The sequence below is a fragment of the Ceratosolen solmsi genome, unplaced genomic scaffold, assembly GCF_000503995.2.
Source record: "Ceratosolen solmsi marchali unplaced genomic scaffold, CerSol_1.0 scaffold11, whole genome shotgun sequence".
Taxonomy (NCBI): Eukaryota; Metazoa; Arthropoda; class Insecta; order Hymenoptera; family Agaonidae; genus Ceratosolen; species Ceratosolen solmsi.
Genome location: NW_011948416.1, coordinates 14,523,508 through 14,548,053, shown reverse-complemented (window position 1 = coordinate 14,548,053; position 24,546 = coordinate 14,523,508). Strand labels below are relative to the sequence as shown.

General features: G+C 26.1%; 1 protein-coding gene across 3 annotated transcripts in view; it reads right to left on the bottom strand.

Moving 5' to 3' along the window:
* dpr12 (defective proboscis extension response 12) overlaps positions 1 to 24,546 on the bottom strand; it is a 140,102-nt gene that overhangs the window by 37,287 nt on the left and 78,269 nt on the right. For 2 of the 3 annotated variants that reach the window (XM_011495989.1, XM_011495990.1), the window contains exon 3: positions 5,335 to 5,522. In XM_011495989.1, coding sequence (XP_011494291.1) covers positions 5,335 to 5,522 — 188 coding nt within the window. Of the gene's footprint in view, positions 1 to 5,334; positions 5,523 to 19,288; positions 19,499 to 24,546 lie in introns of all 3 variants that reach the window. The other variant, XM_011495991.1, reaches the window with a different exon arrangement.

The following is a 24,546-nucleotide window of genomic DNA, read 5'->3' as shown; positions in this document are numbered from 1 at the left end:
ATATAACAAAAAAAATCTTTTTGTTAATATAATCCAGCTTAAGAACTTTTAAAATAACTTAATCATCATACATTTTTATATGAAAACTGGGTCGGAATTATTTAAATACACTAATAGAATTTGTAATTATTTCTAATTCTTTAGTAAGAGTAATTTGTAATTACATATTACAAAAAAAAATGAAAATGTAATAATTAATATTATTTAATATTGTTATAAATAACTGCGAAATCGAACACAAAATATGTAAATTCTAATCAAATCCATAAAGGATGCAGTTACATGTGTTAACGGAGGATGGAGTAGGTCAGGCTATGTGCTGAATGAATCCCAAGACTAAAGATTCGAACTGAACAAGTATGCAATTTCCAGGTGTGCACTGTTGCCAACAAATTAGGCAATCATTATTGATGTGAAAGAGATTGACGGAGAATATATCCAAATGATGCTTCGAGACATTGCCAGAAAATTATTTAGAGATTAAAACGAAGAAGTTGAATATAAATGTTATATCAATAGGCAAAGAATTACTTGAGTACAAGTCATCTGTATCTTTCCCTTTCTCATAAAATACGAATAATTATAATCGATCTTCTAAATTTAAAGTATATTTAAATTCTTAATACAATATCTTAGTTATGTTGTAAAGTGAAATTATATGTAATAACTTGTTTACTTTTTTATCAATATTGGATTGGCAATATTAATGCAAAGATTTAATTATTAATGATAAAGAGCAGTTAATTTGTATTATAATATACTATTTATGTTGAAAAAATATTATATTTTATGTTCCCATTTTATTACACTTTATTTTTTTATATCTTTGGTATTATTACTAAATTGATCATTATTTCTAGGATTTGACTCATTGAATTGTTTAATTTAATTTAATTCTTGTTTATATATGCCTCGCGCGCCCGTACACGTACACACAGAGAGAGAGAGAGAGAGAGAGAGAGAGAGAGAGAGGGAAAGACATAGATAAAGGAGGGGGGGGGATTAATATTTATGCAGAATATATGTACTTACGACTTACACGAGATCACCAATTTAATTATAATAAAAAATGGAATGGAAGAAGCATAGTTACGACTTCTTACCGTTATAAAAATCAACATTAATATGTACAAGCGAAGCCGCAAAAGAGAAATGACAAAAAGAGAGTAATATAATCATAGGAAAGGAAAGAATAGATGGAGAAGGAAAAATAGAGGGAGAAAGAGAAGGGAAGAGTATCGTGGCTGGCTGAATTTTGCACAAAAAAAACCTGTTGTTTTATTACAACTATATACATGCGATCTCAAACAATTTATTACTAGTATCCAAAGTCTAGTTTTTCAAAATTTTTTTATAAAATTAGTAATAAGATTATTACATATCCTATAATTATTAATTATATATTATTAGTATATAATGTATTAATTGTAATCAAATAAGGACAATGAAAATTTAATTAAGCAAAAGGTTAAAAATGTTTAAAATAAAAAAATTTCTCTAAAAACTAAATTAATAACAGTATACATACTCACAATATATTCATATATTTATGAATCAATATGCTGTATTGCTTTACATAATTGTAGGCACCATTTTTATTCCATAAAACTGATTTAACACCGTTTTAATTATGCTCTCAAATTGCGGGATTAATGGGAAGAGATCGATATAAAATTACTACCTTTCTAAATAGAATTAGATTTTCTCTTAAAAAATAATCAATAATCATTCTATTTAATAAAAGTGTTTAATAAAAAATCAATATAATTATTTATTCGAGGGGTGATGCGCCTCGTATAGTAGCATCGTATTCGAAATTGAGTGAGCGCCTCAAGCATCGAGAAACTTACGTATAGGGCATCTCTACATAATTTTCTCATCTTTTGTTTGCAGAAAGTCCTTCTTTGAGTTGAGAACTAGTACGACTTGGGATACTATCGATTATAGAAAACATGTTAAGGAGTAGTGGTATATGGAAGTGAGATGAGTGAGATGTAAAGCTAGCGAATTAAACGAAATAAATTCACGGATTTGAGTAATCGCTACTACAATCTTCCTATCAAGCAATTGCAATTAAAAATATGATATACAATAAAGTCAGGCCTTTTCATTATATTGGAAGAAAACATTTTAATACTGTACAATTATACACTAATGTAGAAGTACATTTATACAATAACTTGAAAAAGTAAAATTATTAAAAGTAATCTTGATATATGAGTAAAATAACGATTCTTTTTGAATTTTTTAAATTTTAAATTTTCTTACACAATTTAAATTTCATAGTATCTCATAGTAATTGTGATTTTATTTAATATTTAAAATAAATAATATACATTTTTTTATAAAACTAAACATAATTAAGTAAATTATTTAATTATAAATAGAATTCAATTTTTTAAACAGAATTTTATTTATGCTGTATATGATGATATTATAGTATGAGAGTATAATATAATAAAAGAATATATTATAATATGAGAATATAATATAATATATTCTTAATTATGTCGTGAAAATTACGCATAATTTTGTATGTCTCTTAATAGAAATTCTAAAAGTGAATTAAAAAAAATAAAAAAAAAAGAAAAAGTAAAAGTAAAAAAATAATAAATTGAAATAAAGTAAGATACATAAAAAAATAATATTATTTTTATATATACCTTTTTATATTTTATATTCTTCATATTTTAATGATTTTTAAAAAAAAATTATTTATATATTAATTTTATTTTTTCTAATTTTATTATATTAAAAAATGTAACATTTCTTATATTTCTTTAAAATTATTTGAAATTTAATATTTGCGCACAAAAATTTTTATAATTTAAATTATCTACAGATTATTGCAAAGTGAAATGACAACATTGTGGGGGGAATTAGAGATAACGATGATAAGTAAAAAAACAGGGATATCAAATATTATAGTTCAAAGACATATAGAATATAAAAGAATAATAGTGTAATTTATTTTGCAAGGGTGAAGATGTAATACGTAATAGATTTTTGATAATGCTTTATGTCCCATTTGCTCTTATATATATATATAAATGAATCGTCCTCTCTCTCTCTCTCTCTCTCTCTCTCTCTATCTCTCTATCTCTTTCTCTTTCTTTTTTTCTTTCAATTTATCTATATCGTAGCTACTTAACTATTTATCAATTCATTAATTTATGCATGCGTACATACATACATAAATTAATGCTTACATATATGCATATATAAATATGTATATATATATATATATATATATATATCTTTTATATATCTTTCCAAATATATATGAAATGGATATATATTATTATTATCTTTGACAGTCGAGAATTATACAACCATACACATGTATGTATACTGAATATTGAATTCAATTTTATGCTCTTGATGTACTCCATTCATATTTTTATTTTTTATGCTACGTTTATGTAATATTTTATTTTAATAATTTAAAAAATTCAATTTTTAATAACAAATATATAGTGAGACTAAAACTCAGTGCCGCTAAATTGCATTGCGTAGTTAAGTAAATATTATATTGTACTAATGTTTCATAAAGGATAAGTTATAGTATTAGATTAATCGCTATTATTTAATTATTTTTATAGATCTACACAATACATTTAAATATTTTTAATTAATTACATTTTTCTATTAATAATATTCAGAATTAAATATTAATTTTTATTATAAATATTTTAAACATGTATTATGTGCAAATTTATTCAATAATAAAAAAGCAAATATTACCAAATTACTTTTTCTGTAACCGAAGTATAATTTATTTTTATATCTCGTTCTTGAAATAATTTGTGATAGTGTTTATTTCTTTCTTTACATAAATAAATATATATATATATATATATATATATATATGTATGTATGTATATATTTGCAGTATTTCTTATTATTCTTATTATTGTCAAACCGTTTTATAATTTGAAGATTGTTATTGATTATATCAACAACAGCACTTTCACGTTAATTTTCTTCTTTTCAACTACATGACTCTTAAGCCATGTACACATTTTCTCTGTGTTCTTTTACATTGATTTTCTAATTGTTTTATCTAATCACATTGTATTGTTTTTCATTTTCAAAACAACATGTAGAACCTATCGAATCCTGCATCATTATTTTATTGTAATCTAATTTATATAATTGTCAACCATTCAGTATTTAATTTTGTTGATTTTATTTTATATTTTTTAGTAAATTTAATATGCCGATCGTTATCAGTGAATCAATTCAAATTTATATGAAATAAGCTATATATTAGGAAGAAAATATTTTTGAATGAATATTTTTTAATAAAATCAGAAATTTTGTAAATTTCTTTTATTTTGGAATATATTAATTACGCAAACCTACTATATGTTTTCAAAACAGAATATTATATTGTATAATAATATTTAACCAGACAATTTCTATAGCGACACTTCCATAAACTTAATACTTTAAATTGCATCACACTGAAATTGCAATTCCCTTATTTGATAGTTTATCGAAGTGATAATATTATTTAATTATGTGTAATAATTACGTCGATAACTATGAATTTAGAAATTTTAAATACAACTTCTGCTCTTACATAATTTCGTAATTGCGATACAGCGAAGTATTACAATTTTTATTATTACATTTCTTTCGACTATACTGGGATTATTTGCATAGTGGTTTTGAATTATTTAATCTATTCTAGCATATATCAAGAACATCATCGAGTATTTTAAATTTAATGTGACATTTCTATACACTGAATTAGTTTATGAAATTGTAGAGTCTCGATAAAATCTAATAATGTAAAGATCTGATATAATATCCCATTATCAATACTATTATTGTTATTAATTAGAACATTCGATCTGTTATTACATAATTTCATTCATCGCATAGTATTTATTTATCGATTTTACATGTAGTTTGTAATATTATAAATTTTAATGACTATTCTTAACTATTGATTCTAATTTTCAATTCAATAGAAAAGTTAATATATTTAAATTATTCTATTATATAAAATGCTATAAATATGAACAAGAGAGTAAAAATAAGAAAATTGATGTAATTTTGCACTTTAAATTGTAAATGTGTATAAATTGAAGAGGAATGAATAAAGATTTTGGAAAACATCAAAGAATAGATGGATTTACTTTTAAAGTTAACGATTTGTTGAACTTAGAACTTACCTTAGGAACATTTTTGGTTGAAGTAGCAGTTTGGTTTGGCGCGTAGTGCAACGGAGGTATAAAAAGGTAGAGGAATCGTGCAGGTTTACTGGACGAGTACTATAATAAATAAGCCCGAAGGGCTTTAAGCATAGAAGGAAAAAGACCTTACCTCGGCGTCTGAAATCGTTCTCTCTGCCAAATTACGAACTTTACAGTGTAGGAAAGCAGTTCCACCGAGCTGCACTGTCACGTTCGATACGGTGTTGTTTTCATTCGCCTCGTTGACTCGTTGTAGTTCATCGAGGTTGCTATACCAGAGTGCCTTCCAGTCAGATGGTACATAGGGTATTCGTCGGTCTGAAATCACAAGAGAACTTTGAAGATGTCACGCCTTTATCTCTTACGTATATCTTGTTTATAAGTGTTTATCGTCTTTCTTGCGCTCTATATCAACATATTTTCTTTTTGTTTTACTTTATCCGTTTGGTCATATTGTTTTAAATATATTTTTCAAGCGCGCTAAGTATTTGAAATCGGGATGGAATTGAAGCTTATGATTATTAATCATTTTTACAATGAAAATACTAAATACATTCCGTTTATTTAAAGTTGTTTATAAAATTCAGTATGAATTATTAAGAGTATATCATCTGCATTCATTTTTTATTATACAACGATGAATCGACATGTTCTATATTATTAATAGAATTATATCTGTATAATTATATTTATTTATTATATGTATAGATTGTATCCCTAGACTTTTTTTTTCATAGACACATATAATAATACGAGTAAATCATTGTTTATCTTATGATTGAACTTATTATAACACTGCTTGACCAATTATGAATATTCAATATTAAAAGGATGAAAAATTAGATATAAATTGAAAAAAATTGATTTATTTATTTTATGAAACGAATATTAAATTACGTTTTATATTAATCATCTAAATTTGGAAATAGAGTTGTGATTTTAATAATAGTAAAATGAGAAAACCGATTAATCTGAATTATAAAAATCTAACTTGTTACAAATCTTCATTACTACAGTGATTCATACTTTAGTGACTCGTTTTCTTTCGACTTTAAAAGAAATCAATGTTTCTTAATCCTTCTTAAAAAATGAATAAGATTAGTATTATAATAATCAGATTAGTAATTTTGTTATATATAATACATATTTTCTATTTTTTTATATAATCCTTTTGCAATTTGAATTTTTCATTACTTATTATATGTACATAAATTAAGGTGGGCGATAGCAATAATGATAACATCTATTACTGATTTTATAAAGTTTTTCTAAAAAACTTCAGCAAAATAGAATCGATTAATAAATACAAATAGAATATTTAATATTAATTATATTGTATTTAAATACTTTATTTTATATGAAAACTTATAACGAAGCTTCGATACATTTAATTTTAATCTAAATTGCTCGTTGAAAATGGCGTTGAATTATATGAAGGATTGAGTTACATAAATGAAGTAGAGTACAATAAGGACTTATGACTAATTCTTACTAATATTCAGATTCTATTATTGGCAGTGAATCTCTATAATTGGCAATATTATTCACTTTTTTGCAATATCTCTATCTTTGAATTCACATTCTGTTTCTATTGATGTCTTTCATTTTTTACATGTTATAACTGTTTGCATATAGAAAAGGTAAACAAATCGATGTTTTTGCTGTGTAAAATTTCATTTATAATTAATTATTTGCAGAGTATTTTTAGTAATTTAAGGAAATAGATTTCTTGTTATAATTGACGATTATTTTAAATTTTATATTTAATGTACTCATTATTTATGTTTTCCATCTGGCAACGATTCATTGATAAAGAAAAAAAATGTGAGAAACAAAAAAATCATTAATTGTCAAATTTAGTTGGACATCAATTAATATAATTATTGTTAGTGGGATTGAAATATACTTTAATGTTATTTTCAGAATGAAATTTTCATTAAATATTTTGTAATTGAATCATAATATTAAAGGTGTATTGTTCAAACATTTTTTTAACGTAAGTTTCTATTTTACGAAATTGTCTTTTCAATAAATTCATCTTATTGAAAATATAATATTTAATCAAAAAATTTTAATACAAGTTTAATTTATAAGATTAGTTAGGACATTACATAAATTTAGTAACTAACAATATGATCACTTTAAGATCATAAACAATTATTTTAACATCAGAATAATGAAGTGCATTAAAAAGGTGATTATACTCTATTGTAAAGGTAATTATTTTTTACAGAAGCAAATGTTTTTCTGTGTAAAATAATGTTTTTTAAATACCGTTCAATAGATAGTAAAACATTATTACTCACTGTTAATGATAATTTAATATTTTATTAAAATTATTACATAAATGGAAATGGATAATTGAAAATATTTTAAATTATTCGTCTCATAATTGAGTTTTAAATGTTACAAGAGCCAATAACCATCAATGCATCTCTTACTAAGTTTAAGAAATATTTTTTAAATATTAAATTATCTTCACTTATTTTGTTTTCCTATTTAATGATACATTTATTATTTAATAAGTTACTTTCGTTTATCGCATATGATTAATGCTAGCGGATTTTGTATTAAATATCTTGAAACTATTCATTTACTATAGTCATACATCTGTAATTGGCATTTCTTATTAATAACAACATCACTTGGATTTGTGGTTATATAAAACAAGACTTAAAATATCAAATCTCATAATTAAGATTTTTCACAATAATTTTGTAGGTAATTTTGCTCACATCTTGTATATAAATAAAAATGGAGATATCGATAGAATAGAATTTTATATTTTAATAAAATTATATATTAAATGTCGATAAAATATCAAACAATATGTATTACATAAATCACGAACGTAATACGTATACACTATGCATAGATAACATAAAAGTTAGATATAATACTTTCCTATTTATATTATTAAAATATTGAAATCTGTAATATGATTTTATATGACAGATTTAAAAATAAATTTTTTCAAAACGGCCCTTTAAAAAATATACTACATGTATTATATAAAATACTATTTTTAGTAAATAAAATATTTTGGTTTTAGTTTTGCATAAAGATTTGAATATTTGAATATAGATTTACAAGTGTTTAAATTTAGATTTTAAGCGACGAAATGACGTATGTTCCCGTTGCACGTATGTACCTTATATTATATGCATGAAAAAAAAAAAAAATCAGAACAAAATAGAGAAGCAGTAAGTTTTAAATTTTTCTAAATTTTAAAGTATTATTAAATTGATTTTAATTAATAAATCACAGGTATTTAGAATAAGTAAAAATCATCAAATTTGCGAATAAAAGCCAAAGCAAAGCATACTAAAAAAATAAATACCACGGCATATACTTGTAGTGTTGCACGTAGCAGTAACTTTCATTTACTTTTAAATAATTTTTTTAAATATTGACTTTCCATTGGTTCTGTTCTTATCGCGAAGCAGACATCTATACTTTGTGCTCGATGGGAGATGCGTGACCAATTTTACAAGGATTACGGCTAATTGCCGAGAAAGAAAGAACTCATGCCAAGGGATGACGAAATAGGCGGAGGAGGTGAAGCTCGTTTTCCAAAAAACATTCTACTTACATTTATGAAATTTATGAAGAGTATAGAACTAACGAAAATCAATGTTATAATCGGGCGCACGGAAAAACGAACAATAAATTGCTTTGCTTATTATTTTCTTGCTATTCATAACTAGTTCTTTTATTTAGAAGAAATATTTTATTCCTTCATTATAATTTGTTATTTTTTTACTGCATTAATTTCATCATTATGTTGTTTCACTGCTTTGTTCATTCTTCTTTATTATCAACTATATAGGATGTTAATAAAACAAGCTGTTTTATTAAAGAAATTTAATTTTGTTGGTTTTCCTTTTTATATTTATTTAAGTTCGTGGCTTATGAATATTTTATTCGATAAACTAAATATAGTTATAAATAATAAATGAATTTGAATATTTTTCAAAGTATTGGTAATGTTTTAATTGGTAAGTTTTTCCCACTTATATAGTGTGTTTTCACTTATTTGTATATATATATATATATATATATATATATAATATAAATATATATAATATATTATATAATATATATATAATATATAATATAATATATATATACAAATAGTGAAAACACACTATATTATAATTGATTATTATAAAAAATAGTTTATTTAAAACAAAAAAATCAACAATATCAACAATAATAATAAATTATTGTTCTATTAGGTATTTAATTTAAATTGAAGTCTTATATTTATTCCTGTGTTGAATAAATGTTTTATAGGAGGTAAGGTAAAAGTTATGTTGACATGTGATTTTATTTTTTAATAGTATTTTTTCTTTTTATTTGTAAGTCCGCATACACTTACATCGTTGCATCTAACGATGTTTATTGAGTATCATTGATAATAACACAATTTGGTTTTGTTAAATGCAGTGCAGCTAGCAACCTTGTAAATATTTCCTAGTATTTTGTATGACTAAGTAAGCTAAGCAGAAAATGTAAATTCGTATGCGTTTGTATTCCCAGGGGAAAACGAGGTACAGATATCACGCAAACGTGCATGCATAATATCTATATACATGGATATATATATATAGAAAATATAACCGGATTAATGCGAGAGAAAGACACAGACAGAGGTGGTGATAGTTAAGATGCTGGTTGTTCCATTATTCTTACATCTGTCCGCTTCGAATGCTGTCCATGTAATGATAATGTTTTTGTTTTAAATTACTTCTTTTTATTTTGAGACTAAAAATTAACTATACAAAGTTGACCTTACATATTTAATTTTTGAGTTATCTTTATTTGCTTTGAATAATTATAATGTCTAAAACGTTTCATAAACAGACATATATTGTACATTTTACTACTTAATTACTTTATAAAGAAAAATTTTGTTCAATTAAAAAATGGATACCTTATTTATATTTTTAATGTTACCTATTTTAATATATTAAATTCTTTGATAAAAATTTTAAATACTTCATCAAGCTATTAGATTCAGAAAAATTATTAGTAGCATATTGATAATAAGCTTATGGTTTAATAAGTTTTTCTATAAATTGCACTTTTTCATTTTAGTATTGTGAAAGAAAGTTTAGAGAAATTGTGTTACAATATTAAATTTATAAATAATAACCTGAATATTTATTGTTGTATAACATAAATTAAAAAATGATCCCTAATTAATTATTTTTTATATGTAGATTATATTGTATATTTAATATAAATTATATTTTATATGTATATGTGTATTATATTTATATAGTTAGATTTATTATATAAAAAATTTTCATTGTTATTTTAATGTTTGTATATATATTTATAGAAATACATTAAATTATACCTACACATTACTCACGTGAGATTGGACCTTTACATTTTTATTTATAAAGACACTTCTTCATAATAAGACATGGAATGAATCGTAACAGATTATTAAACTAATATATTTTATTTTGTTTTGTTTAATATTTTTCAAAAAAATTTAAGTAGTATTATTTTGAATAAAAAGCAAAAATCAAGTATTAATATTTTCTAGGAATATATAAATAATTAAAAATAGGATATTTGCATGTTCAACTTTGACTTTAAGTTGTTCATATGTATATGGAGATTTTCATGGAAATTCTAGAACTATATTATCACAAGTAAATTTCAATTTGTGTTGAATAATTAAAATTTAAAATGAATTGAATTGTATTTTAATTATTAAAAGTTTATCATTATTTATGTGTTGAAAAAATATATTTCTCTAATGTTCGAAGTCAATATAGAATTGAAGTTTAATTAAATGATTGAATTATAATAGTTTTTTTTTTAATTAAATAGTAGTTCGAATTAAACTAATTTTTAATTTTTTAATAAATTGTAACAAAAATTTTATCTTTTCGTAAAGACTTATTAATTTTACAATTTATAAAAATTATGTTGAAATTAATTTTAAAGTAATTAAAATATTTTACAAAAATATATATGAACGAAATTGTTTTGTTAATAATTTCAATAGAAAAAAATCATAAGTAACAGTGTTAAATAATATTGTATTACGATAATTAGAAATGAAAAAAAATATATGACAATTTTATATGGTTGATTTTTATAATTAAAAATATCGATTTTTAATTAAATTTTTAAATATTTTTCAACCGTATACCGATAGAAATTTTATGTTAGTAAATGATTCTTCTCTCTCTTGAATAAAAATTAATATTAATAATATATAAACAAACACATAAAAATCTTTAAAAAATATATTTAATTTAAGTTTTTAGGCTTAATGCATATATTTTCTATTCTTGTTGAAATATGATTTTTTGTTATAATTACAATGGCCTAAACATCAAATTACATATGTATAGAAACATTATTTTTATTATTTAATATAAAAATTTAATACACCAATTTTAAGATAAAAATTTATTATTTTTATTTATTTTTATTTGTTTGTTTTATTGAATAAACATCTTTGGACTTTAAAATAAAGTTTCAAAGTGATTAAATATTTTATAATATATGTATTTTATTACCATTTAAAGATATTTTTATTTTTAACAGTTTATGTTTTAAAATACAATTTTGTATAATATTCTCTGGTACTTCGGATACGTAAATCAAGATTTAAAATATCTTTAGTAAGAATAATTATGAATGAAAAAGTAATATAAAAATATATGAATTTGGTAATTATCTTTGTTATCTTTATTACAAGAGAAAAGAGGAGAATTACGTATCGTGCGGCAGGTGCTTGAGACTATGTAGATTCTAATGAGCAGTTCAGAGATTCGAATAATCGTTGATTTCTGCCACGTTGTCGTATTATTGCGGTTATGTGTAGATTTCGTATTTAATATTGGCTCAATATACATATTTTTTTTTCAATGGCTGTTGAATAAAGAATTTTGTTTAGATTTAAAATTTGTCACTTTCGTGTTATTACCCTGGCACTAGTTTATGTTCAGAATAATATCTTTTGCATTATCGTTGCCGACTCTATTTCTATAAAATTCTGTTTGAGTCGGATATTATACATTGAACATGGTCTCGATTTCGGATTGTGCATGTACACACATTTGCTTAAGAATTTAAACCGATTGTATCACGAACTGGGGGAGCTAGATTAGTTTCTGACAATATTGACGGCATAAAACATTTTAAATTTCAAATCATAATCACTTAACAATATTATATGGTAAGTGACTCTTTTATTGTTTTATTAAATTAAAATTAAAATTTTAGGAAACCTGTAAGATAATATATTATACATCTGTTTTATATATATGAAAAAATATAAAAATATGTAAGTACCATTTTAGGAATGTGAAAATCCGTGAAATTGCGATTGTTATCAACCATAAAATAATGTTTTGTGTATAATGATGTAGATATATTATACATCATAATCATATTAATTATTATTAGTTTATATAATGATATTTTACTTTATGTATTTATCAATAATTTCATTAAATTATATTTGGATATTAACAATTTTTTTCTTGTAATAGTTTAATAGTTTCTTTTCGAATGAATTCAAATAGAAATGAAAAAATCTAAACGTATTTAGAATCTATTAATTATTATTATTAAATATTTGTAGGAATTTATTTTATTGGTAGATTTCCGAAATTAGTTTTTATTAGTTTTAATATATTTCATAAAAAAAACTTTAATTTATGATATAATGTGTATATATCATATAGTAAATAATTTGATATATTCAAGTCTTGTGATCGTTAAAATTTATACTTCGTTATGTAATTTTACTACTTTTAATTTTTATGTGAGCTATTAATTGGTATTAAGTATTATTTACTTTATATCCTTGCTTTAATATTCTTTAATTTAATATTCTCATTTCAAAAAGTTTAAATTGTAATTATATATATTTGCAATAGAAATATAAAATTTTATTTTCAATAAAAGTATCGTTTGATCAATCATGAAAAAAAAAAATCGTAATTAAATTTATATAAGACATTGTAGTAGTAATTGAAACAATAAAATGAAATAAAAAATGTTTTACTTTAAGAAAATTAAATTTGTTTTAATAGAAAATTATTATAATTAAATGCCTTATTAATATATATAAATAATTATAAGAGAGTTGAAATAGTGATTACTGATGAACAATAACGATGTGAAGAATTGAATAAATCGATATAAATAATCATAAATCTATTAAAATAACAAATTCGCGTAAAAAATCGATTGTTTAGTATATATAAACATATATTAATAATAAAAATTTGATGCTGCAGTAGTCTATGAAATAATGAAGAGAAAGTTACGTGTCCTAGCTGAAGATTAAGTAACGCATATAGGAATTCCCGTCCTGTTGTGTATACTATGAAGCGTTGTGTCTCTCTACTTTCTCAGCTCGCTTGAAACGAGTTGTTTGTATGCCCTCATCTGCATATATACATTTCGTTCGCATAGGAGTAGAATTCGCTGTTCCGTGCACTTTAATGCAACATCCTAACCCACGCGTTTGAGTTTGGTTGCGATCATACCATCAGGTATACGTGTCCGTATTTTCGGAGTGTTCCGAGTTAGTGTTCCGTGTTTTGCATTCCCATGGTTTTTATAAATACAAAAATAAGGAAATGACTTTAAATTATGTCTAGCCTTGTCTAGCAATAATTTAATTTTAAGCTCCAAACCTGTTATAATAATAATCATTAGTTATGTTTTCAGAGAAATAAAAATCTTCTAGTGCAAATGAAATAGAAATGTCCTCGAACGATATATTGATATGTTTAATTATTTTATGAATATTCAAAGATCTATGTATACATCTGCGTTCTTAGCTGAAATTCTTTATTCGTAATTTACTTTCGTCGACAAGAGCGAAGGAAAAGAGAGCAAAAACAGTAGTATTCACAATATTCATTACGGAATAGATAGAAAAAAATCGGCGATGATGGCTCTTGAATGGAAGAGGAAAAATATTTGAATTACTTTTGTGTGTGTGTGTGTGTGTGTGTGTGTGTACACGAGAAATAGAGAGAGGGGCTGGGGAGAGAGAGAATGAGAGGTGTGAAGAAAGTGAGTGAAGTGGAGAAAAGGAGAAGCTCTCAGGGCTGCAAACGTTCGATAGAAACCTATGACATCATCTGGCAGTTTTTTATATCTTCCGGACAATGCATACTCATGCAAAGGCTACTTATATCATCTACTTACCAAGCTGCTTCTATTTTTTTCTCTCAATACTCTTCAAATTATCTAACGATTTTCGTCGCAGAATGTTTCGCTATCGACCCATTTGTCTCATGTAGATTCGGATTTTCGATTACTTTCGAGTACTATTGTTGTTTACTTTGCTGTTAGCTTTGAGTTAAAGGACTTTTTAGGACAAATAAAATGTTATTCGAACAAATAAAGTTATTAATGTGTTATGTTTCTGGTGGGATTAAAATATTGATGGATAAGATATTTACAATTCTGGACAATGAGGGAAGAAATATAATTTGTAAGAATAAAATTTTTTTAAACAAAAATTATATAACTTTTGTTAATACTTATTTTTTTTTAATTAAAAATTCTAATTTCAAATGTTTTTCAATAAAGCAAAAATGATATAAAATAAAGCTGATTATTAAACAACAAATTAAAATTAAATTGTATAAACAATGATTAATTACATGCCTTGCCTTTGAAGATCCTGGAAACGTAGTAATCGCTTTTAATAGAAAATAATTTCAATACGTTTCATAGTAAATTCACTTAGCCGTCTCATATACAATATTTAAAATTAATTTAAATTAATTTTACTTTTGACGTGATTTTATAATTACTTTAAAAAATTCTGTATTTTATAAACAAGTTTTTTTTTGTATATAAAAAGCTTATTAAGGAATGTAATTATTTGAAATTATTATTAATAATAGAAATATAATTTATAATTAATTACTATTCAAATATAGAGAAGTAAATATTTACCGTAATAAATTAATTTATATGAAATTGTAATCTATCTATATTACGAAATTTGAAAACATTTACATATTGATTTTGAATAAATATTTTTCTATATAAATACTCGTAATACCTATTTGTCAATTTTTATTGTTATTTATATCTGATTATAGTTATAATAAATGTTATTTATCTATATTAATGTAGTTCTTTATAGGTTATTTTAATATATGAATAAATGAAAATAATATGGATATGTAAAATTGGATAGTTTATAATTAATAAAAAAGGAGTGTATAAATAGAATACATTTTTCAACTATGATTATAATTTTTCATTTATACTATGTTTAACTTTATTCTCAATAATTCGGTACATATAATTTATCCAATAGTGTAAAAAATACTTTCAATTTCTAATAATTACAATGAAGTGTAATTATATACTATATTTTTGTATAAACTATAATGTAAATATATACGAAGTTTGATAGGTAAAATACAAAAAAAAAAAAAAATGTCTGAAGAGGATTAAATCATAAATAGTGTAAATTTTCTCTTACTATTTACAGGTTTCCATTAATTTACCATTAATGAATGATATATCAGCTAACTATAAACCAATATTATAAATTATATTTCAATAAAATTTTGGTATTTCCTATGAAGTTGTTTTAAAAATTTTCAAAATTACTGAAATAGTCAGAAGTTCGTAAATTGCTGGTATCCATTAAAAAAAAAAAAACGTTTCTTTAAGTATTTCAGGGTCATTAGAAATAGTTTGAAAAAAAATGTAATGATGGCTCTTGGAAAGCTGAAGAACAATTACTATACGCATAGTTGGTGAATTCTTCGTGATCCGACAGTGTTTAATAAAGTTTGGAGAACCTCATTGTCGGACACTCAAATTTGAGAAACGATAGGGGCACGTATGAACCCTTGGGGCTACAGTTGGTTCTGATCTTCATACAAGGATGGACTCGTTGAAGGGGCGCTTGGCTTCTCGACCCGTTAGTTATCTAATTGTAGAATATAATTGGTACATACGTAACGTCGTACGACGAAAGCGCGCGCGCGCGCGCAGACCAGTAAGCGACGCACTACGGGTCATTGGGAGGTCAGTGAGGGTCAGGTCGACGCCACCGACACAGCCACCGGTATTCTGGGTGCTCAACACGGAACGAGATAACGAGAGAAGCAGATAAAGGAAGAACGGATAAAGGCCGGTAAAGAGAATGATAGGGGGGGGGGAGAGGAGAGGATTAAAAGTGAATCGAAAGGATATATAATTTAATTTATAGGATATGTGAAAAAGAAGCAATTCGTATTGATTTTATTTATTTTTTACTTAGATTTACGCTCATTCTACGTGTACTTCTGATTATTCAATACAATTGTACGATATTAGAGTTAATTGCATAATTTGTGCAAAACTCAACTTTTATGTTTTAATTTAAAAAAAAAAAAAAAAAACATATATATATCTTAGTGGACAGAAAAAGAAAAAGAATTTAATAGTCATATATTTATGTCTTAATTTTATAGGATAAATTAATGTTTTTATTTTAAAAATATATTTTAAAGCAATAGTAATATAAAACAATAACATGATCATTAATAATTAAGATATGACCAATACTGTTAAGTTACAAGATATTATAGATATTGTACTTTGAGTCACATTTTAAAAAATTGTAATTTAAATTTAAATATAGATATTATAAAATATTTTATGAAGCATGATTTGATTCTATGTTCCGCTGAATGTCTTAACGTTATTTTGATTAATTAAATTTAAAGCTATTTATTTATATATTAAAAAATTTTTGTTTATGAAATACTCGAATCTTTATGATATTTGTATTAAAGTCTACCAATAATTCCATCAGAAAAACATTAAACTCTTTTTTTCTATCCGTCAAAAACTGAAATTATTTTGTAATATTAATTATCATTAATTCTTTTATGTAATTAATTACATGCAACAATCTTTTCTTAATTGAATGAACAGATATGAATTATATTTGATATATGATTACTGATAATAATATTTTGATCGATTTTCTTAATTTTTAAAAATACATTAATTAAAAATATACTAAACAAATATTACAATTTTAACTGAAATATAGACTTTTTAATTAGATAGATAATGAGAATGGTGGTGGAGGCTGAGAGATAAATAGAGATATAGGTAAATAGATAGATCGATAGACAGACAGACAGACAGAGAGAGAGAGAGAGAGAGAGAGAGAGAGAGAGATACAGTGGGAGAAAGGAAGACTGGTAAGATGCATGTATAATAATACATATAGAACAATATTGATAATTGTACTTTACATTATTATGTTAAAATTTGGATAACTTATTACATTGTATATAGTAGTATGAAATCTTCAACGATGTTTTATTTCAGTGTTTCGATGAATGAATACGTAAAAGAAGAATAAATAAAGTAAAAAAATCGTTGTAGCAATGTATATTCAATGAACTAAATATTTATATGTGTATTTCAGTTTTATATATAGAATGTTTTTATATTATGCGAAACTGTTAATGGTGTCGAGGTAAAAAACACTATTAATATCGAAAGGAATTCAACTATTTAATTTAATTATGTATGCGTATGCAATTGATTAGAAAATCATAATGCATTCATGTATGTTTGTTGTACCTATGTCTTTGTTTATATTTTATTGTTAATTCATCCATCCATCAGATCTTAATTAAGGATAACAAATAGTTAATTTTTTTTTTTTTAAACAACATAAATGGGACAGATTTTTTGTATGATAATTCAATTAAAGTATTTCGAAATAAGGAATGATATATCTATTATTGTTACGGATTACAACAGTTATAAGCGGAATACAAAGTGGGAGGGGTATGAGCGCGTGCAGCATTGTTTGGTAAACATTGGCCAACGGACTCAAAGAATGCTTCTAACTGAAAAACTCGAACATACGACTATAATTCTGAGAAATATTAACAAATGAACCCCGAAAAAGCTATGCCCTATTGACGTCACGACAAATGCGACATCGTAACGGCCACCGATGCGCTATCGGCGCAGCCAGTTCGTACGAGAATATTTAAGTAACGCCGACGCTCGTTCTTACGACTACGACTACAGAGGTTCCAGCCAACTCAAGTAAGATACGACCAAACGCTCGTTCTTACATCTCACCTCTACACCGCGGTTTACACCCACATCGAGCACGCGAACGCGCACCAATATCACCACTACCTTTCAGCTCACGGACACAAGCAGTGACGTCACACGGACGTTCTCCCACCACTCCGTACACTACAGCTCACCCTTCGCCGGCCGCCAAGAAGAAAGACTAAAGACTATATTCACTATATCATACACTCATTCTAATAATTAATAGATTATTAACTACTTTAAATTACATTTCTTATAACATTAATAAAAGGAAAGACTACAAACACAAAGGACAGTATTGAATAATTGCATTACCCCTTCCATTTGCCAGCAAGCCTCCATCCACCATCATAAGGAGGTTTTTTACTCTGATCCGAGACAATTATCCTAAACTTAATTATTGTGTATTATTTAAGCTTGTAAAATAATCTATAAATTTTATCAAATTTTGTTATAAACATATATTAATATGTTTTAATAACGCATCATACTATAGTCAAATATTATTTCTTTCGTTTAAATTTATTGTCATTGATAAGTATTATTGTTTATTTACTATTCAATAACGTCACATTCTTTGATCGTTACAAGACATTGTATTATGCTAATGAGATAAGAATCATACCAACGAATGAAAATATATAATACTTAAATAATTGAGGGTCACAAAATTTATAATAACATGAGTTATGTCTACTAAATGATTTTATAAATACTAAAGCGTACGGAATTAACACGCGGGCGCGCGTGATAAAAAGATACTATAGCATATTCATTGGAATTCAACTGGGACAATTATAAATAAGACTTTAGTGTAAACCAACACGAATGCTGATATTAATTTGGAGGAGCTTGATAACAAGTACTGTTAAAGAGCGACTTTGTGTGCGGATGAAACGCTTTATCTCAGTCAGCTCGATACGGTCAATCGACGATACGTAGTTGATTGCACGCAGCGACAATAATGATTTGTGAATACGTACGTGTGCAATCCACAGACATCTCGTTTGCTAATTAATCCGCGTAAAATGATAGGGCCAACTAATGCGCTTATTAGAACAATAGTTTCCTTCAATTGTGATCCCTTATGGCTCCATGCTCAACCTCACAAAGTCCAATTTTCCATTCTCCTTGTCTATCTATTAATTTCGTTTTTCATTTTTTACTCCCTGTCCCTTCATACGTGCCTTCTCCTATAAAACATACAAATTATCCACATTATGACTAACATGATAAATTAGTATTTTGAATATACTTCAGGACTAATTTTCACTTTTAAATTTACCATTCTTTAAGTACAATAGTATCTACCATTCAATTCACACTTCAATCAAATTTTTTATTATATTTTACTTAATTAAAGTATTTTATTTAATTTGAATAGATATGCTGAGTAAATTGAGCAATCGTTAAATAAATGCTGAAGTACAAAAATTCTCACATAAATATACCGATAATATCACAATAATCATAGTTTATTAATTTGAACACATGTATAATAAATGCCTTTGATAAATTTTAAAAAGATATTATGAATTTTCGCAGGTTTCCTCTTTGCACTCGTTCATTATTAATTCTTTGTCTACAATCTGCGCAGTCGTATGTCTTGAATTCGAATTTCAAATAGGAATCGATGACTTATTGAAATAACAATAGTACTAACGTAAAGCTTAAATTTTATTATTTATATTTCGCTTAAAATGCACTCTATAAAAAAGATATACAATAAAGATTACAAAACTGCTAAAAGTACAATTGTCAATTTAAACAGGATAAGACTTGAAAAAGAATCGAAACAAAAATGATAGGAAAAGACTGAGAAAGTTCGGTTTGAACATGACTAACTTTGCAAGTATAACGGGGACTAAGCTAGGAGCGCAATTGCAGAAGCAAACAATAAATAATTGCGTAAGCACCGTGTAGTTTGTGTCTGCATAAATAAATAAATAAAGGCTGATCGTCAAGCTTGGTTAGGTGCGTGAAGTAAAAACGCAGCGCGAAGCCGAATAGCAGATAAGTAAATATATAAATAAATGATAAAATATATGAATAAATATATGAATAGTCAAGGGTGAAACTAGGAAATAATAAAGACTGTGGTAAATACGTTGTCCGATGATAGTCGGTCGTAGTTTAAAAATAAATTAAATAATGTTGAACTAACCAAGTTAATTCCTAATATCGCGTGTAAGCTCTTTAAAAGTCCTTGCTGTCTTTACCTTTCTTTCTAAACCGAAAGGTATTCCTTGACAGTTTATGATCTTTTATCCTTTCTTCTACGTCGGTCCCTTCCTATCTTCGCTCCTTAGGGTTAGAATACGGCTGAATATATTATTACATATAAAGAAAAGATGGGGGAAGTACTTGGCTAGACAAACTCATATGTAAGATCGATAATCAGGGAGCTCTATTTTTCTTCGCTCCTGAGCTTTCTATAAGTCAAGCATAGATTTGGAAGCTTTCGATTCTAAATCCGTAAGTAGGAGTTTAAAGACGTAGCCTAGTGACGGTACTTAAATAATGTGGTCAAATCATGTCTTCGACTATCATGTGCTGAAAGAAACGATGATGGATGATGCTGAAGTTGCCAAGAGACGAGATTTAGCGCGAAGTGTCCTTAAGTCCTTGTACACACCACTCATCATTATTTTCTTAAGAGAGCGAACGTCTATTTTTTTCTAATTGAATTTCTTAGTCCCTTTGCGGTAAAATACTGATTGCTATTTAAAACAAAAGTATATTACGTTATACATGATATTTTTTAATTTAAATTGAATTGCCCCATCGATTAGTAGGTAAAAATTTAAAAACTGTCAAAATTTTTTTGTTTTGTTTTGTGTTTATATATTTATTAAATACCATTAAGATTGTAGATAGTGAATGTTCCATATTAAATATCTTTGTCATAATATATTTTAAATAATTATTTATATAAAGTAATACTATAGGTATTTATAAAAAAAATTCATATCGTTAATATTCAAAATTAAAATAATGTTTAAAATTAAAAAAAAATTAATTATTAATTGATTTTTTGTCATCACATTAAAAACAGATTACTTTAAGTACTTGGAAATTAAAATACCAATTAAAATACTGAATTACATCGTTTTATTTACTTTTATTTACCATATAATTTATAAATTTTATCTACCAATTTATTTGAAACTAATTAATCTTTGAAAACTAATATATTTAATAAATAAAATTTAATATAAAGATGACGTAATAAATTAAAGAATATATAAGTAAATTTATTACAAACAAGATAAGTTGTGTTTGTCCTTGGATGCTGAAAAATGTTAATAAGAATAAGGAAACGTAATGCATTGGTTAACACTTAAAACTAAAAATATGCAATATTCTTCCGTCTTGCTATAAAGTTTTAGATTACTTTATTCAATAGAAATTAATTTCTATTTCCTGGTCTCATACAACTTATGAGCAACATAATTGCATATTTTCTTATTTTGTAGTTGTTCGTGATATTCGTAATATGAGAATATAAATAATCAAGAAATATATATATATATATATATAATGAACAGGGTACCTACAGAATGCGTACAAGGTAATTGTTACGGATTACAACAGTTATAAGCGGAATACAAAGTGGGAGGGGTATGAGCGCGTGCAGCATTGTTTGGTAAACATTGGCCAACGGACTCAAAGAATGCTTCTAACTGAAAAACTCGAACATACGACTATAATTCTGAGAAATATTAACAAATGAACCCCGAAAAAGCTATGCCCTATTGACGTCACGACAAATGCGACATCGTAACGGCCACCGATGCGCTATCGGCGCAGCCAGTTCGTACGAGAATATTTAAGGAGTTGCACGTCCCGTTCTCGTCCTCTTACTAGTTCAACTAAGTATTCATCAAGATCGGATCGCCATTCTACCGATCGACTCGAGCTCAATAGAAGCAGCCACGCTCATTGGGCCATCAAACGCTGCTACAGAGATCGATTCCAATACATACGTAACGCTATTACACACGTCCCTACGTACTATTAATGACACTGAGATCGACCTCAACACACGTTCTTACGGATCACTAATACACGGCTCCCGTCAACTAAGTAAGCAGCAATAGTAACACACGGTATACAGTGCGAGGAATCCTCCCACCCGTCAAGCAGTGACGTGACACGGATATCCTCGCTTCCTCAGACCGCTACAGCGTTCATCCCTCGCCAGCTGCAACGGCGGCATCTTCGCTACTCCTTATCAGCGCGAATCTCCCACTACCATCATAAATTGAAAAGACTAAGAAAAAGCAAGATTTGGAAAAATAGGGTTATTGGGGTTAATTACTTTTATCTGTTTTAATATACAGAAAAGAGAAGAATAATTGCAATATATGATCTGAACCTTGTTGCAAACCATTGTTATTTTTAAATTTAGTCACCACGTTATCTGTATTATACTCCATTTATTACACAATGATAAACGGCAGCAAACTGTTGTTAACCGAAGCTATGAAACAATGTTTAGATAGACTTGCTAAAGTAGATGCAGATGGAATGTGTGAAGCATCAGGTTATAGAGAAGAGGAGGCAATGGCTGGTAATTATTATTGTCTATCAGAGATAGACTCTGATAGCGCAGACTCTTTAATAGACCATAAACGCGAATACGAAGCTCTGAAATCTATGCAAAGCACAAAAAAGAACATCACTAAATCAGAAAATGAAGATAATAAATGTCCGTGTGAACCAATCTGTTTAAGATTTGATATCTCAAAAATCACCAAATACTATCCTGAATATCGAACTAACATAATCAGAATTATAAAGGATGGTCTTAAACAATTTCCTCCTAATATTAACATCAGTACATAAATTATTGACGAGTATTGGGATTCTAAAGAGGTACACAAACAAGTGGGTACCTGTAGGAGACCATCATTGTCTTAAAACAAATGAAAAACCCAAATTTGCAATCGTGTCAGAATCAGTGAAGAGCACTACCATCGCTTCAGGTAGTTATATATCTGAATCATCTCAATCATCGGATGAATGCACTTCTGACTCTTCTGAGGGTGATTATGACTGAACGGATCAAGAAAAGCAGATATATTAAAAAATACCGACTCAGTTTAAATCAGGGCTTGTGTTAAGAAGTAAGTACGATGCCGATAAAAAATTAATATTAAAACTAGGTCCCCAATATTCTGAGAAGAATCTTAAACTGGCATTTGATGAGTCATCAAATAAAGATCTATATCATACGGCTCGACACTTGATTAAGAATGATCGTAATGCAGATTTCCTATTGGATGGATACATACTGGTTCTATGAAATAACAAAGAGATGTCTTTAACTATGAATATTATGATTCTTATGATTCTTCCAATTGAAAGTATGAAAATCAAAATTTTTTTTGTTGATAGATATATATTACGCTCCTGCGAGTTCATCAAAAGAATTCTACGCTGCGCAAGCCTTTATGTTTTTTATAATCCTTCAAATATGTATTTATTATTATAAAATTGCCAGCCTTATTTAAAGGAATATGAACAAAGGCAATAAAAATAAAAAAATATATAACGTACGAAATAAAATTTTAACGTTGAAAAATAAAATATTCGATTGTATTTTTGTAACTCAATTATCAACCTGTCATAATCAACTTAAGGGAATAATAATACAATAACTCCTTTTTTATAAATAATAATCCTCAATAATATATAACCTAATAAGGAGTTATTAAATAGTTTTAAATATTCATTAATAAATATATAGTATGCAAATGAAGTAGGATGTATAATATTTTTGGGTAAATATATTATGGGCATTGGTAAGTAGAGGGAGGTAAGGAAACAGGGCAGAATGGGAAATGACTTTAGTGAGTGAAAAGATGGCGCCAAGAGACGTAAGTTACTTCTGAACTCAAGAGACAACTGCTATGAACGAATCGGAGACGGTTTTCTCACGAGTTTATTTTCTTTGGACAGTCAAGAAATAATCTGGAACACTGTTGTTTTCTGACATACATGCATAAATGCAATCATACGTATGCAAAATGCACATAAGCGTGCCTCATATGTATAGGTACAAAAATACTAATAATGTTCGTACACTATAGGTATTCCTTTTTTATTTCATTGTATTTCCACAGTAACGTATAGAAAAATAGATTTCATCTTCTCTTTCAATTCTTCTCCTCCTTTTATCTATTTCATTCAATCGGTCTCTTATTATTTTTTTTTTCTATTTCCTTATCTTTAATAT